The sequence below is a fragment of the Botryllus schlosseri genome, chromosome 5, assembly GCF_051294905.1.
Source record: "Botryllus schlosseri isolate E-star chromosome 5, Bs_hap1, whole genome shotgun sequence".
Taxonomy (NCBI): Eukaryota; Metazoa; Chordata; class Ascidiacea; order Stolidobranchia; family Styelidae; genus Botryllus; species Botryllus schlosseri.
Window position 1 is genome coordinate 15,001,826 of NC_137240.1, and position 17,020 is coordinate 15,018,845.

At 42.1% G+C, this 17,020-nt stretch overlaps 1 protein-coding gene across 1 annotated transcript; it reads right to left on the minus strand.

The window, feature by feature from the left end:
• Positions 1 to 125: 125 nt before the first annotated feature.
• LOC145439165 (uncharacterized) lies at positions 126 to 10,527 on the minus strand. The gene is made up of 7 exons (XM_080316652.1): positions 8,497 to 10,527; positions 7,850 to 7,978; positions 6,504 to 6,670; positions 5,748 to 5,894; positions 4,233 to 4,430; positions 2,892 to 3,066; positions 126 to 2,280 (listed from the first exon to the last, which is right to left on the minus strand). The coding sequence occupies exons 1-7, from the start codon at positions 9,104 to 9,106 to the stop codon at positions 1,745 to 1,747; spliced, it is 1,962 nt and encodes a 653-aa protein (XP_080172778.1). The 5' UTR covers positions 9,107 to 10,527; the 3' UTR covers positions 126 to 1,744.
• Between the last annotated feature and the right edge of the window lie 6,493 nt (positions 10,528 to 17,020).

The following is a 17,020-nucleotide window of genomic DNA, read 5'->3' on the forward strand; positions in this document are numbered from 1 at the left end:
ACCTGTGGGCCACTTCAGGACAATATAAAATCAAAATCCGGAAACGTGATATCTGGATATAGAGTTTTAGATACGCATATCTGATCTTACCAACCAAGCTCTGTCAAACATTCCGACGCCACCAGTTGCAATGATATAGAAATTTAATCCATGAAAGAAGAACAACAAAATTCGCAAATTGCATAATATGATTTCATTAGAAAATGCGTTCGTATACGTTACGTTCTTCACCGCGCGTTCTACCAAAAGACAGCGGTATCTTTCAAGGCCGCGGCATATGCGAGCGCCGTAAGACTCAAGAGTTATGCGTAAACGTGCGCCGACAGCACTTTACAAGCAAGATACAGACAAGGTCTACATTTGATTTTCGACAGTGACATTAGGCAGAAAGGTGTCATGTCTAAATCGAAATGTCGACCTTGGTACGCTTTCGGGTTGTAATTCGCGACAGCGCTGCGTCTCACATACTTGGATATAATAAATAAAGCACAAAACAACTCTTTCACAATAACGCAGACAGGACGGAGTTCAAAATGAGGAACTTATCAAGGCCGTCTACCCCTTTTGAACAGTGCTGGGGATAACAGAGGGTTAAACAAATAATGTTCAAAACATATCTTCCGCATCTAGCAGCTTTAATGTACTTGTGATATTTCAGAAAAGGGGCGAATAAAGTCGTGCATTATCCAAAGCAACACTCATTGTGGAAGTCGCGAAGAAAATTCGATTCGAGAATGTATTGCTCGAGCACACCACCTACCGACGAATTCTATTGTTGCGAAAAACCATAGATGTCCGCAAGCCAAAAGATTCCCACCATCGAATTTGTCTGTTTGCAAGTATTTTGCTAGCCAGCACGATTGCCTTCGTATGGGTAGCAACGGACTCGCGTTCCTCCAGTATACAAGCTACGGGCAACATTTTCCGAAAAGAACACGTCACGAATACGACGTGACGTCACAAAAGTCGAATGCGTTCGATATATGATTGTTTGGAGCTAAAATAAGTCCTATAAAGACGACGCTAATATTAGTCAAACCGCAATAAGACTAAGGGAGTGCAATTCTTATCGTCCGTGCAACAGTACAAATTAATGAAAAGCGGAAGGTCTAGGCTGCAAATATATGTGCGGAAAATAAATGTATTTACGAGATTTCCGACATAGCGTAGGGTGAAAATCAAGCCATTGGCACTTTCTAGTACAAACTTTTCTTTCACGCGCGATATAACGGGGGAAAACTAGTCAAATGCAGCAATACTTCAGTAGATATAAACCTTGGATGGAGTAAGTCTGTTTACGTCTATCAACCTTTTGAGTATTCTTGGGGTCGGACACGAAAACACAACCTACTACAGCCACCCGTGGGATTTATTTATGGAATTGTTTCTTAAACCTATTAGAATGGGCATGAGATAAACGTTTGGTAGACCACCTTTTGCAAATTCTTGTGGTGGTAAACGAGAACAACCACTCCATCCGTACGATAAATATCCATATTATTTGGCGCATTTGACTCGTTTTCACCCATTATACAATGGGTGTGAAAGCGAAATTTTGTACAAGAAAATGCCGACGGCTTGATTTGCACTGTATGGTAGGCTGGAGATCGGCGAAGTACGCGTTTCTCGGTTGCGGCGTAGAGAACAAGTCAGGCTGGGCGTAAGAAAGTATCGGTATTCAGAATACGGTTCTGGCACTGGCTTTACCAGCTGGTAATATCACCCCGTTAGCAAATTGTTGTGATTAATTGTGCCCGGGGCGGTGTCGCAGGAAGCCTTTATCATCATCAACCGGCCCTTTCGGCCGCCTGGCCGCTCTGACCGGCACCCCGTCTACGAAATTCTTCTCCAACCTATTACAAAACTGCGCGGACTTCGAGACTTCATCTGGAGTCGTCGAATCAGGTTTCGATTTAGCCGGAGACGAGGAGGAATCGACCTCGTCGCTACTGCTGGACTGGCTGTACCCGCTGTCCGTGGACTTAACATTCCCGGTTTGATGCGGTGTTTGAGCGCTATCTATACTGCGCCTGCAGTACTCGTTGTCGGATCCGGTATCGGATCCGGATATGCTTGCGTCGTAGTGGAAGGCGTCTTCGGGTTTTCCGGCTTTGTTGTCCGGGGTATTCGCCGAAGCTGTGTCGGCGACTAGGGTGGGGCCTTCCGTGCTGGAATCGCTTGTGGTGCGGGCCCGTTGTCCGGGGAGGGTAAGGTGGGAGTCTTTGGGGTCGGTGGTACTGACAGTGTCGTTGGATTCGTCGCTACCTTCAGCTGGTTCGTCTGCGTGGAGAATAGAGCACACGGTTACTATTACCCATCAGTTTTAACAACGAAGAAAATCGTACAGACGGGATGTCATACGCGCTAACGCAGTGGGATTTTCATATCGAACTTGGTCCTAGTGGAAAATGCGTGGTTGTAAAAACACTTTAGGTAAGCCGCTCCTTAAATAGCCTATATAGTTAGACCTGTGCGCCTACAGTCCGCCTGAGCTCTCAAAGAAAAAGTCAGAGGCGGTCAGTAACGGCGGGCTTGTACTTTTAGAAGTACTGTAATCAAGTAGTTATACATACTTACATTACTTCCAATCTACTTCCACTTGAGGTAGTTTTGTGATATTTGAATGTCGTTATTTGAATTTCTTGAGTACCATCGATGGATACTCGGCAACCCCTACCGACTACATGTTACCAGTGACTGAATATGTATTCTTCACCGCGGGACAACTATATTGCAATAGGATAATCGAATTTATATAGTTACAATACTTGGATTTGGTTCACAAGGCCATAGTTGCTAAGCACCAAAATCCTCCACATACAACTCATACATACGAACAAGCAGACATACATACATACATACATAGTTACTTTGATAACTTGTGGCGTTACCTTTATATTTCCTGTATAGGGTTCGCCGTATCCTGGCACCAGGTTTGAGCAGCGCGACGCGAAGGCTGTTCTCGCCCCTGTTCTGCATGTTGATCTCCCTGCAAGCCTTTTGCGCCTCGTCTTGATCTTCAAACTCGATCACAGCGCACACCTTCGTGCCTAGATCGGCAACCCACTGTACAGGGAAATCGGACGCTCAAATTAATACGCCGGTAATCCGACGAAGGAAGATGAAGAATCATTGGAAGCACATATCAAATTTAAATCGGTAGCTGGAGCTAGTACAGTTACTTCCCAGGAAGGTATACTGCTTGGAGCAGAAGTGGAAATCAGGGCTCGAAAATCATCTCACAGTTAGTGGCCTATCAACGTGGTCAAGGATATTATTCAGCCGTTGTCAATATAGTCAACGACGTTGACTCAACGTAACACCGTAACATCGTAATTTTCTACTCAATTACAAGCACAAGTATAGCAAATTCTAAGGCATGCTATATCACGCGGTTTTTACGAGAATTTCACTCGTAAACGGAGCTAACTTATCCAAAAAGTTTCTTAAGTAATTTTCCATAACAAACTGGTAACTGGAAGTTGTCCAAAAACATAACCACTTAAGTATGTAGTGAAATTAGTCAATACATACTTCAGTAATCCGAAAAGGTCGAAGTACTTCGTTACTGCGTGACCAACTCCGTGAATAATCATACTTGTCAGTAGTTCGAGAGATGAATATCCGTAGCAAGCGAATTAAGTGACTCGCGTCCTATAGACTTGTGTGATTTCAAAACTAAATAATGCGATCGTGATACAGTTCTATAGTGACTACATCGTGTAGATTTCGTTATAATTGAAGTGAACAAAATTGGTCCGTGAACTAAATTTAATTTTTAATTTTTAATGTAAAAAATAGCAATTTCAGCTTTAAAAATTGTTGATTTAGTTGTCAAAGTAAAGTATGGGTTAGAACAGTAAGAGTCAGTCGTGGCGACAAGCTATATGTTTACTAAAATGTAGAAATACAACGCCATCGAACAGCTACGGCAGATCAGCAATCATAGAACGAAATATAAGCGTGGTGTGAATGTATATATATCGAAAATAACAACAACAATAACAGCCCAGTATGGCGTATCAAATACAGCGTTAGGTGCATCCAAAAATTGCCAAACACCATATTTGCTGCCGCAAAACTAAAACGTTCGCTGGATACACGCTGCGAAGCTGAAAAGAGTTAAAATACAGCCGAAACCACTCCGATCCTGGAACTAACACAGCATCAAAACTTGACATTGCAATGGGTAACTTTCATTCTCAATTCAAGCTTAGCATCAAAACACTCACGGCCGTGTAATCTTTCAAGTAGGAAGGTATGGCCTTGCCGGGTCGCAGCACCCGCACTTGAGTCAGCATGCCGTATCTCTGAAACAGTGACGTCACGTTTTCGACAGTGGGCGCGTCAATCGGCAGGTTGATGGCTACCACGCTTCTGATGAACCTCGGAGCTTCGATGTTTTCGGGGAGAGGCCGCTTCCTGCGGATCTGTGGCGTAACAACGCGTCTGATCAGAGTGACATTCGCACTAGTCGTAGTTGTCGCGCGCCAAAGAACACAGTGATGTTCATCGGATAATTTGTGGGGCTTGGCAAATCGAGTTCTTGAGGGATTCCATTCTGAATCGAGTATTTGGTATCACTCATTTTGACGTCATAACTGTATGACTCATGTGACAATTCAAATATATATCCTACGTTTTATGCGACCGCAAAGAATATAATACATGTTTTACATAACGATAAAGATAATTTTGTATTTTTCGGGTAATTTGTTGTGTTGCTCACGGTTTTACAGATATGTCATCTCCACTATCGTGCGTGGCTTTGAATTAAATGTTTCGTATCCCGCGACGTATCCACCACAGATTAAACGCCAAAAGAATGCGTCCCCCTCGACCAAATTCATTTTTTGAGACTATTTATATTTCGGTATTCAGATCATCCATTTTCTACTTCCAGCAATATACGGCGTTACTTCTACTTCTACTCCAGCAGAAAGACGTGGCACTGACTGCTACCGTTTTGCACGCCTGGTGGTAATGAAGCCGATGATCTACGACCAGGATGAAAATGATATCATCCACTTTAGCGTCGTAATATAGCGAAGGCGATCATGCTGTTTGGCGCAAGATGATACGGAGTAGCGATTCCTATGTTAATTCGATCCGACACAATGCGAAAATAGCAGGGATGTGACCGCGTAGATGTAATTTAACTAGCGCCGAAGTAGATGCTTAGACAAAGTGAGATAATAATAAGGGAATTGTCAATCCGTTCTTGTCGCCTGTCACGTATTCAGCACAGGACATAACAAGTAAGCGAATAGTGCCTATACCTCTCCTCTGACACTGGGAAGTCATATATGTCCACATAGTTATTTCATCAACAAGAATAGTAGTTTCGATACTTTTTTCCAATTCTGGAAGCATTGAAACCTCGATTGGTCGTATCACAGTGTCCAAGACGTGTAGTACAAATATATATGCATGCCAAGTGGAACATAATTTTCTGTGGAGTCATTGGTAACCCACAGCATTGATTATTATGCCATATTTAGGTTTGTTCGACAAAATAGGAAATATATTTATTGTGGTGTATAGCTTGCAATATTTCTGTGGTGGCATAAAAGGTACATACTTGAGCTTTCTATGTCATCCAATGGCGCCATAGTGAGTGATACGCGACTATTCGACACAATACGAAGCCTAATACTTCATTCGGGTAAGCCCTACTTGGTTTTCTTTCCAGTTAGCAGTGGTCTTCTTTATATTCCAGGCTATAAGTCTGCGAATCCGAATCTTACCATCATCCCTTCTTTGTCCAACTCCAACTTCGATGACTGGTCGACCGCGTACGCCACCATCCGCAAATCCCTCGTCTGCGCTTTGACTCGCTTCAGCGCAGCCACGCGTCGTATCGAGATGTAACCGTCGCTGTCTCCGTTGTTCAACTGGAGTGAACGCAGTATTTAGCAGGCATACACACATTCTCTAGTAGCCACTAGGCAGAGGTGGTCATTACCCAAATAGTTCTACTTTTTCGGAGTACACAATAAATTTTTACCTATTTGCACTAAATTTAATCAAGTGGTTGTGTTTCTGGATTACTTACGCTTCTCTAGGATAAGTTTGTGCAACTGTACTGACTGAAATTGCCATAAGAACAGCGTTAAATAGCCCCTGTAAATAGATTTTCGAAGATTTTACCAATCTGTAATGGTATTGTGAATATACGTTGGTCGCGACCATAAATCTTTGCGATTTAGAAAATACCCACCTCCGACTAACTGCTAACATTATCGACCAAATATGCTTTTAGAACCTACATCCTTGAAAAAACTTTTCCGACCTTAAAATTTTCTGCATCTACTTGAAGTACTGTTGACATGCCCTTTAAATCGCTACTTCTACTTGTAATTTAGAAAGTCACTGCTCTACTTCTGCTTCTACTGGAGTAGCAACGCTTACTACTTTTTAAAGCTCTGGTATCATTAATTAATTTGAAAACGCCTTTGGACGTAGGCTTTTTTTCCGCGAGAGCACAAATTTCAGCTCCTCACCTGTTTCAACATGTAGCCGTTCTTCGACAGACACTCGTCCGAAAAGTAATACTCGATGATATCGACTAGCTTCCGTAACTGCCTCGGATCGGAGGACCTCAAAAGCGATTTGCAGTTTTCCGCGGTCGCCAACGCCGAGGCAATTCTTTTGTGCGGCAACGGGCTTCCTGTGAGCGTTAAATTCGCGTGATTATATGATTGGGTTTAATGGATATACGGAATCGGTCTGTAACGATTCAAACGTGACTCAACATGGGAGTGTAACGGGCACGGAAGATTGAAAGACTGTAGAATCGTGTGTAAATATACAATTGTCGGTGGTTAGCAAGTAGTCAGTAAGACGGCTAACATCAACAATGCGTGTGATTTGAGACATGGCGATAAACAAAATAGAAAAATTACGACGCGCGTAATATCATTACGAATGGTATTCATCTGCAAAGAAGTCTTGATGAATCCACAGTTGGTGATATCATTTGACAAAAAATAATTCATTCGAATTGTCGATTCGACACGTTTACACGGTAGGATTATAGCTGATACATACACGCCAAGAGTAAAGTATATTGTGTGTGGAACAGAAAAATGTATACACGAATCAAGTGCAAAATGACGATTGCAGCTGTATCACGCAAATACCTCTTTATGCTGCTATAAGTTTAGCACGGATTGAGGACCGCGATTTTTTGCAAATTCTCCGAATTAGGATTTAATTTATTCAGCACTTAATTCAGAATGACACTAATCTCCCACGAGATTCTTGAACAAATTTGAGTCAACGGATTTCCTTTCGGATTTTGAGCCGAATTGATAACATTATATTCGCTTCTCTCCAATTTGCATTGTGCATATCCGGTGAACACAATCAACGAAAAGCGATTAGAATAACAGGGACGTACGTCGTATACGTACGTAGGCCTACATGCACTAGGAAATTATACCATCTGTGACGTGAAAATGTTAGTCATGGCATGCTAAACTTAGTTTAGTAGGCCATGGTTCAGTGTTTTAACAAGTCCGATATTTCGGGAGGTTGATATTGTAAACTCTACTATTTAGTCCTCGCATGGTGCTTTAGAACGGATGTCCGACATTTTAGTTTGCGACACTTTATCATTCGACGTTTGAACATGTGACTTCACAACGCCAAAATTAGCTCTGACCCTAACCAAACCCGAAACCTATCCCAGCGATATATAGAGCTACATAGAACTATAGAATTATACATCCCAGGCCTATCCGTAACCCATTTCTAACTTTAACCCATATGCTAGTTTCGCATGTTTAAGTGTTCTCAGTCCAGTGTCCACAGACCCTTCATCGAACACAGTGCTCAATTCCCTCACCCGAAGATTTTGGATTGGTCGCGGCATTGCTGTCCTCATCCGCAGATTGGCTTCTCCGCCTTTGCGCGGTGTTCATACCGCTTAGCGTCCTATCGTCGTAAGTATTATTCCTCCAGTTCACTGCCGTGTCTAAAATTCAAACACACGTTACCGTTTGCCAGAGGTGGTGAAAATTATCTGCGTTATTACGCAAGTAGTAGACATAACGCCGTAAATTTGTACTCCACTACAAGTAGAAGTAACGGTTCCAAAGACGTTTCAAAACTACATTAAGTGCAAGTAGGAAATGAAGGTGTTAAGGTACTGACGTAATTGATGGGTATAGCATACTTTTGACGGGTTTCTTTGTTTCTTTGATATTCATGGCTTTTTCGACGACATGGGTCATTTTATACCAGGTCAACACTGCTGGAATGGGGTAAAATCGAGTATTTCAGGAGTCGAGTCGGAAGGGTGACCTATTTTTAGTCAACACAATGCTATTGGTATAAAATTCTTCAAAATCACCAGTTTTCTTTTCCGGTACTACATCTTTCAGAATTTTTGAAAGTATCCTATTTACAGATCTCAAAATAGGGTAAGCCTAAGCCCTAATATTATGATTCTGCCGACTTATTCAGGCCTTCTTCAGGCCTTCTTATTCTTACCGCAAGGACTGATAGCACACCCATTTCGTCTCTTCGGGGTCAGCCTCGGCCGCATGTAAGCTTGGCTGTCCTGTACAGACACTGCGTGGCGATAGTCCTGTTGCAGCGATTGTATTTGATGAGCGTGTGGCACGCTATGGTTGACCCCGTTGATGTTTACTAAGTGCACTGCTTCGTGAGATTGCCTGTCGGTGGCGACTTGACAAAACGCAGGCTGTTGTTGCGGTGAGATCTGATGTACGGGCTGGTTCACCACCAGTCTTTGACCATTTACTGTCATAAGTACCGGTACGATGTTGGGCTGAGATTGGTGAAATTGCATCGCGCCGGGCGAATACACTTGGGACAACAGCACTTGGTTAGCGTCTGTATCGTCTTGGGCGATTACATTCGGCTGTTGTATCCACACAATGTTTTGCATTTCTTGCGTTTTCGGCATAGCACCGCCGGGGTACACATGCTGGATGTTTTCGGGACGGTACGACTGTTGCGGGACAACCACAGGATATCCCGCGGACGGTAACATATGTTGCTGTATGTCGTGGGAGTGGATTGGTATTCCGAGCGTTGAAGGTTCCCATACCATGAGCTGCGGTGAGACGGCGTGCATGCTGTTTAGTCAGTTGCAGGCAGTATCCGAAATATTCTGAGGATATGCTCCCCTCTAACGTATGATAAGGTAAGAGCTTGAAACCACACTTTCGCATGGATTCAAGTAATCCTGTTAACGGTAAATAAATATTTCAATTCCATCGCCAAGGTGAAATTAAGTACGTACAAAATAGCTGAATCTCTAGCTGTTGACAAAACAAAGTCGTGAATACGACTTAGGCTGAATATTGCTAATATTCCCGGTTGTCGTTTTGACTGCGTAGCACTTTTCTGAATCTTTCAAGTGGTTAAACGCAAAGTGGTGGGCGCAGTGCTGTATTTTCATTGATTAATAAGTGTGCCAAATTTCATAAACATCCTCATTATAGCTCGGCCCACTTCCGCGGGCGCGTTTAAGAGCGTCTGGCGCAGCCGTAAGGACTATTTAAAGGCTCAATATACGCACTCTGGATGATGGAATATTATCGGTGTGATCTGACTGCATGCGATATAATGGATGGGTAACTCGCGGATTATAGATGTGGCGTATATCTACATTAAAATTTGGTTATGGCTTGTCGGCGGATATTGATCCGACTTATCAGTGCGACATACGATATCAGATATTTACAAAAGGTATTGAAGAGTGAGAAATAATGATCAATTAGTATCCAAATTATGTCACAGTTGCTGAAATAAGCAGGGTTGTAACCAAATCACAATGCTCCGAGTCACAAGTCAATCTCACTTTTATAGTTTTGACTCGAGTCAAGTCGAGTTATTTTCAGTTCACCTCCGAGTCAAGTCCGAGTTCAAGTCAGAGAGCAGAGGGTCGAGTCCAAGTCATGGTATTATGACTCGAGTCCGACTCCAAGTCATTGCATTGACTGCTCAGTTTCCAGTTACATTATTGTTTAACCCACTTTTTATAACTCTGTTCGGTAATATCGAGTGGTTCGCATGTATAATATACTAATTTTGTCACTTTTAACAGTTTCTGGTCACATTTTCAAGTACCGCTACCAATAGACAAATACCAATACCGTGGTTACTTCACTATTCTTCGAAATTACAATGAAATGCCGGCATTGACCGTCTGTGTCTCGAGTCATATGACTTGGCACGAGTCATGCGCAATGATTCGAGTTCACGCCGAGACAATACACAAATTGACTCGAGTCGAGTCGAGTCATTTCTGTATTTTAAGAAAATGACTCGAGTCAAGTCGAGTGATCAGAAAATCGCGACTCGAGTCATTACTACCCTGGAAATAAGTGTGGAAATTGTTCAGAATTCCACAGTACTGTAAAGCTTGCACGATTCAATTACGTTCCAACGTATTCTATGTATGATATATAGATAGTGAATTCACAAATATATTAATTACTGATGGCGCGAGGTCGCGTGAGGAAACATCAGTGGAAAATAATATGCATTTTTAAAATTTAAGATTCTTAACAAAAGATGTCGAAAGATCGGATAGATTCAACTTTTGGCGGTTCGCCGTGCTCTGAAATGGGAGAGCACTAAGCAGCATTGTATTTTCGCGCAGTATCACCAATCACACTACACAGTTATTCTGAGAGCTGAAAGTTGAAATATCCTTCACTCCAGTTAATAGCCCACCTAAAGTTGGTCTCTATTTTTTTTGACGAGAAAGTTTTAGGGCTTACCGAAAAAGTTTGACGGATTTATCTAATCTTTCTCGATCTGTTATTATTGCTACACTTGTCGCTAACGCCTTCGTTTGAAAATCTGCTGGTACGCTACGATCTTGCCTGCAGTGAAATCGGATTACCACTATACGGTAGAGATACGATCCAGATAACGCAAACGGAAGACAAAATCTTCGTTTCGCTTTTATCATGCTGTGGCCCGGCGCAGCGCTGTCTCGAAATTGAAATGAGATCGCTGGCTATTACGCTGAAGTTCATAAAATCATTGACCAAGCTTGGCGTAAAAAACCTTGAAAAAGAAATATCTTTATCAAAACTAACTATAGCTGTAACGTGGGAGAGTATAGTACAAGCTCTGCACTATATTAAAGATGTTGGACTGCAGACATTCGTTCATCGATAAAATCGTTAACTGAAACGACGAGATGCTTTTTCATAGCTACGAAATCACAAGAGAAAAGATGTACCTTTATTACCGAAGGTGGTCTTATACTTCAGAAATGCATCTCTGACTGCACGTCCGGAAGCGTAAATAGTTCTACTAATGGACAACGCCGCCTATATTACGAAGATAACCTCATATTCGCATGTCACGAAAAATCGAACCATAGTACGATTGAGTGCTAACCAATTCGTACCGACATCTCGTAAAATCGTTCCCGTCATTCAACTGTCTATATCGCTTATCTAACCAAAGTCAAGGTATGTGCGTGACACATTACCGATACTGTCTCCGTAATACGGAGCCGGGCAAACTCGCAATTGTAAACCAGAATTAATACGGCAGCAGCGCTCTTGGCGGGCGCACCACACACCTGCAATATTTCGTCGATACAAGCGAAGGATCCGAGATTTTGTTATGTGCGCAGTATCATTTGATTGAATCGCTCATATGCTCATATCAAATCTCACCAATTTTAAGATGTCACTGCGGTAACTTTATATTTCCTGATCTTGAGTCACCGCCTCGGCCATCTGCAAATTAACGCCGACGCTAGAGCCCACAGCGTCGTTCAACACCGAAAACGTTACAGGTACTGTTTTATCTATAGTGAGATTTTAAGCCATTCGGAATGTGTTGATAAATTCATTTGTCGTGTTCGCGTCTCGACCTGATCTGTCGGCAAATCCGATGGCTGAATGAGATAAAGGCACGTGATCGGCTCGCCTGAAGCGCATACTCTGCTAAAAACGAAACGACAACGCATGGAATGCGGATTCAGTAACAATACATATCATGATGAGTGTAAACTTGTTGCTGTCTTTTACTTGGAATACTGTATACGTTACGAAAACGACACAAGGCGGCCGTTGTTGCGGTGAGGAAGTATGTTGATGATGTGAACGCGCAAAGGAATAATAACAGATGAATACGTGTGCGAGGAATTTGGATGTTCATGATCCTGATAGATTCTGATGATTCCAAACTGTAAATACATGGGTGGAAAATAGGTGTATTTATCAAATTTCCGCTGTAGCGTTGAGTGCAACCTAGGTAATCGGATCTTTCTGGCACCAAATCTTACTTTCATGCCCATACCAATGGGTGAAAACGAGTCAACTACTCGTATGGGGCTATATCCTGGGGTAGCAGTGGGTGTGCCACATTCTTTTGCACCTTCCTGGAGCGTTACATGAAAACAGAACCCATACTGTATCCTGGAATATATCTCTATAAGAATAGGCGTATTCGAAAATTATTGTACCAAAAAGTGCCGTTTCCCTGATTTGCATTCTACGCTATCGTGAAAATCGGAGAAATACACGATCTTCGTACACAGTGTACGCGTCAAAAAGACTGAAGACATTCAGGTCAACAACTATCTCTGTAATCCTGAAGCTTGGCAATATAGTTTTAGTCTATAGGCATATTTTGCCGCTATACCTTCTGCCTTCGCGCGTATATCTGGATTAATCTGTCACGTTAGTAGCGTACACCTATGACCCCTATGACTATCTATCGAGTAAAATCCAAGCAACATGTTGACAAGAAAAACAGAAATATATATGTGCTGCCTGTGGCGGTGTGGTCGTAGGTCAGCCGAGATCCTGCAATCGCGAGGGCATATGGATATTTAGATAAGAGCACCCCATCCTATATTTTACATACCGACCCTCTCCACATCAAACTTTTAACGCTACTTCGTGGCTAATAAATTTGCTCGTCAGCTTTTTTGCTTGCATTTCATACTGAAGTATGCATTAATATTAGAGACTACTCTGAAACAATACCTCTGACGTAATCGATAAGCGGAATATGAGAGTTAATTCCGTGGCTTTTCCCACCAAAGTGACCGAGCTTATGACTCAAGGAAGGTAGGACAATAATTCCTTAGCATTTCGAGGTGGATGATACGGCCGCATAAAAACGTAATAAATGACACGCATTAGAACAGAAAACGGCGTGAGGTTTATCGCATTGTAAAATCCGGCTAGGAATGTTATGACCACAATCAAGCTATACATTTATGTTGTGCCATGTCTCCTGCTTAATCCTAGCGTATTGTTTTCGTTCCACCAATTACGTGTTCCGATACGAAATGGATTATTTATATCAGTGCAGCGACTGATGGATGGATATTCCTCGACCAGTGACCACGTGAGTATAAATCCAGTTTGTGTATCTTACGATGGAATATCCTCGATAAAACACCTGTACACGTCGCGCGTCCTTTTAGATGCTGCATTGTGCGAAGTGCGCTCAAAACAACCAATTTTCGCCCGCGGGGTATATCTCTTATATTCGATTCATATTTGGAGACGTAATTAGATCAATGCTATCAATTGCTAATTGGAGCATGATATCATCTGGTGACATATAGTAAAGCGCTATTAAGCAAATCGCGAGCAGATTGCGAACGCCTTTGCAACGCTTACCGGTACTTAGAGATTTGCGTGTTTTCTTAGCGATTTTGGCGACGAGATCAGCCGCGACCTTTCGCGCCAAAATATTAATTAGTTGATTAGTGATGATGTCAAATCAACTCGTGATCCCAGTATAGTTAACAATGGCTTGCTGAATATTCGATCGGCAGGCAGTTCTAAAAATTGTACACCATTACGAGCCACAATAGTCCTTTTTTCGAAGTGGCGGTTAGTGTGGAGCATAAGAGAATGGATTTTGTACACTTTCAAATCGGAAAAAATTTCAAATGTGAACTTCAAATCCGAATTCATACCCGGTATATTCGAATTCATTCATAAACCGCGCGTAAATACAATACGATTCATATGCCGTGTTCAAAACGAATCCTTAATCAAATTACGTCAAATTTTAAATCTCAAACTGATCCAGCCAGAATCTTCAAATACTATTTTTTTACTGAAATTCCGAATAATGCTCATTTCTGGCATGCAGCATGTAGCCATAAGACAATTTTGATCTGAAATTCTCGATTCAGAATGAAACATTAACTGCATTTGTCGAAAGTATAGTATGCTATTCAATTCACATGCATATTCGAACCAGACAACTTAATCGTGTCAGGTTTTGAAAATACGAGTGGCATTTCTTGAGAGGTATTGCCGAAATTAAATTCGACTCGAAGAATATATTTTCTCAATCATCACGTAATTACTCACTGTGCTCTGCACAATAATCTTGGTCGACGACTTCATCGAAATATCAGTTCTGCATAAGTTATGACGCAAGAGTATGTGAATAATCTACACCTTGCAATATATACGCGCAACAATATGCAATATGCATATTCAAATGTTTTCTTTGTCCGTATAGTGAAATTATTGTCAGCATGGACGCGGAGTTAGGATTGTGATACCACAATGCAATTGTGACGAATGTGCGGGAGGAATTCTCCGTAGTTTTTCGAAGACCTACCTTATTAATATTCCGCGTGATACCCTATTAAAGTTATACATCAATCAGTTCATATTCAGAGGTCATGCATTATTTGTGACACATCCGAACGGTTATTGACAGTCAATCATAGAGGGTTATTATTCGAGGATCGCGTCAATTCCCACAGTATCGCGCACTTGCGGCGTTACACTAGATTTTAGAAGTAAAATTTCAATAGACATTGCCTGGAAGAGGCGTCCGTATCAATATTTTAAACGAAATTCACCATGTGTCTGGCACCGACCCTCATCAATAATGACATACGCGCGTCCGCGTTAAGGAAAGATTCTTCTCAAATTGCCGGGCGTAGTCCAAATGGAAACCGCTTGAATTCGTGAATAGCGCACCCCTTCACACGTGTAGGCTACGGGATTATGAGCGCTACTTGGCAACGTGCAATCAAAGACTAACCCATGCATGTTTTTCGTGGACAAGAAAGGACATATCACGAGACGTCACAACCGTGAGTCGCCAAGCTATTTCGGATAACCAGACTATCAAGCTTTAGTCGATTTAAGCATAGTAATCAGGTCCGAATGTATTTTATGTAACATCTGAATTCGAGTCCCCGTACAACTGCGCCTGGGAATATCAAGCATAGGTGGAGTCAAACTTCGAATTCCTGCCTGAATCCATATCCCGAATGTATTGCATAACATCCCAGTTCAACTTCAAATGCAACTATACCTGGATATATGGGTTTAAAAGTGCCACGTCGATACAAAATTGATTTCAAATCCCGAATCTAAATTTCTAATCTGATGTCCGAACTCTCGCATATGCAAAGTGAAAACCTGGTCCGAAATTCAGCCAATATCTGTATGTACGTTTATTTGTTCATTTCCTTACCCAAGTTTATCCCCAATTGGTCCTCCCTGGTACCGATACGCTAAGTAGTGTTTATTTAATTAAAGAAATAAAATTCCTGTGTTAAATATAAAGTAACAGACATAATGCTACATATTACCAAACTTTGGCGCGTCAGCTCATTCGACACTATGCTCAACACGACAACCCGACTACGACACATAATGCTGAGAGTCCTTACCATTTCTATAGGCATTCTAATCGAAAAGGTGGCGAGTTGCAATCTCATGGAACGCGGAAACGTGGGCGGATTATTCTTGCGGAAGCCTCTTATTCGTGAGCATTATGTATAGACGAGAGAGAATCACTCTGCCTGTCCAATCACAGGTTTCGATGAAAAGCCCACGCGGGATGCGTGCATTTGCCTACGTATAGATGCTGTTCCCAAATTACCAGACTTGATGCAGATGCGAACCATGACTGAGTTGGAAGTCCAATTCAGACTCTTCTCCATTAAACCTCATAGATTTCTTTTAGTGTTGATGCAGGACATTTTTCCGATTTAGCGTGACTTTTAGGATTTCTCTGAAATCACACCACGCCTTGTATTTGCGCACGTTGATATGATGTGGCATTGGTGATGTTATGGATCGAACCATGGAACCTCGATTGGTTGTATCGTAGCATCATACAAAACATGCAGTACAAAGTTATCCACGTTTGTGGAATGACATATCTGTGACGTATAGTGCGGATCAACCCATAGCATTGTCACAACGTGCAATGAGATATGTAAGGCGGTAAAAAAGTTAGCTTCAATGTGATGTAAAACTGGCATTGTATTTTTTGTTGCCGCGTAAGAGTTGTACATTTGAACTTTCCGCATCATTCATACTGTTATGACGTCATAATAAGTGACTCTCGAATGCTCGACTCGATACCAATGCGATCTGGTTCAGATAGTTAGAGTTACTTGATACTTACTACGTGCTTAACACTGATTTGTCACAACCCCGTAGCATATGCATGTAGCGTTAAAAATGCCAGCTACCTCGCCGGAAACGTATTTCACATTAGTTTTGTAAATGCCACTTTATAATGCTTGATCGTCCACAAATGGGATATAAGTCATTTTGGATCACATCCATTATTTATCCGATGGTTTACATCTGCCAACCTCGCTCAAACACCGCATCTCGCTCACTGTTTATTAGCGGCACCGCCAAGCAACATGTCCCTACAAATTCATTTAATACGAATGGAAGCCGCGATGCGTAGTCCAAGACTGAATAATGAATATGGCCACGTAACTCCTCGAAATGACTAGCCACCAGTGGTGGCTTTTGGGGTGGGCGAGGTGGGCGGTCGCCCGGGCCCCCCCTGGTCGAAGGCCCCCCCCTCCCAATTTGGATTTTGCGCTTTTTTCAAGGAGAATGACGAATAAACATGGAAATCCATGCACCAAGCAAGAATATGATTCCGTACAGATGTGTCAATCATCATCAAATCACTGCATTTGTTAGAAAAGTCCCGTATCCCGATAATGATCACGTCTCTGCACGCGGTAGAATTACTTAGTTTTGATGTAGTC

Coding starts and splice junctions, on each gene's coding strand:
- LOC145439165 (XM_080316652.1), bottom strand. CDS start 9,106: ATGCACGCCGTCTCACCGCAGCTCATGGTATGGGAACCTTCAACGCTC. Junction 7,979..8,496: donor GTGTGCTATCAGTCCTTGCG/GTAAGAATAAGA, acceptor TTTGAATTTTAG/ACACGGCAGTGAACTGGAGG. Junction 4,431..5,747: donor TGGACAAAGAAGGGATGATG/GTAAGATTCGGA, acceptor GTTACGCCACAG/ATCCGCAGGAAGCGGCCTCT.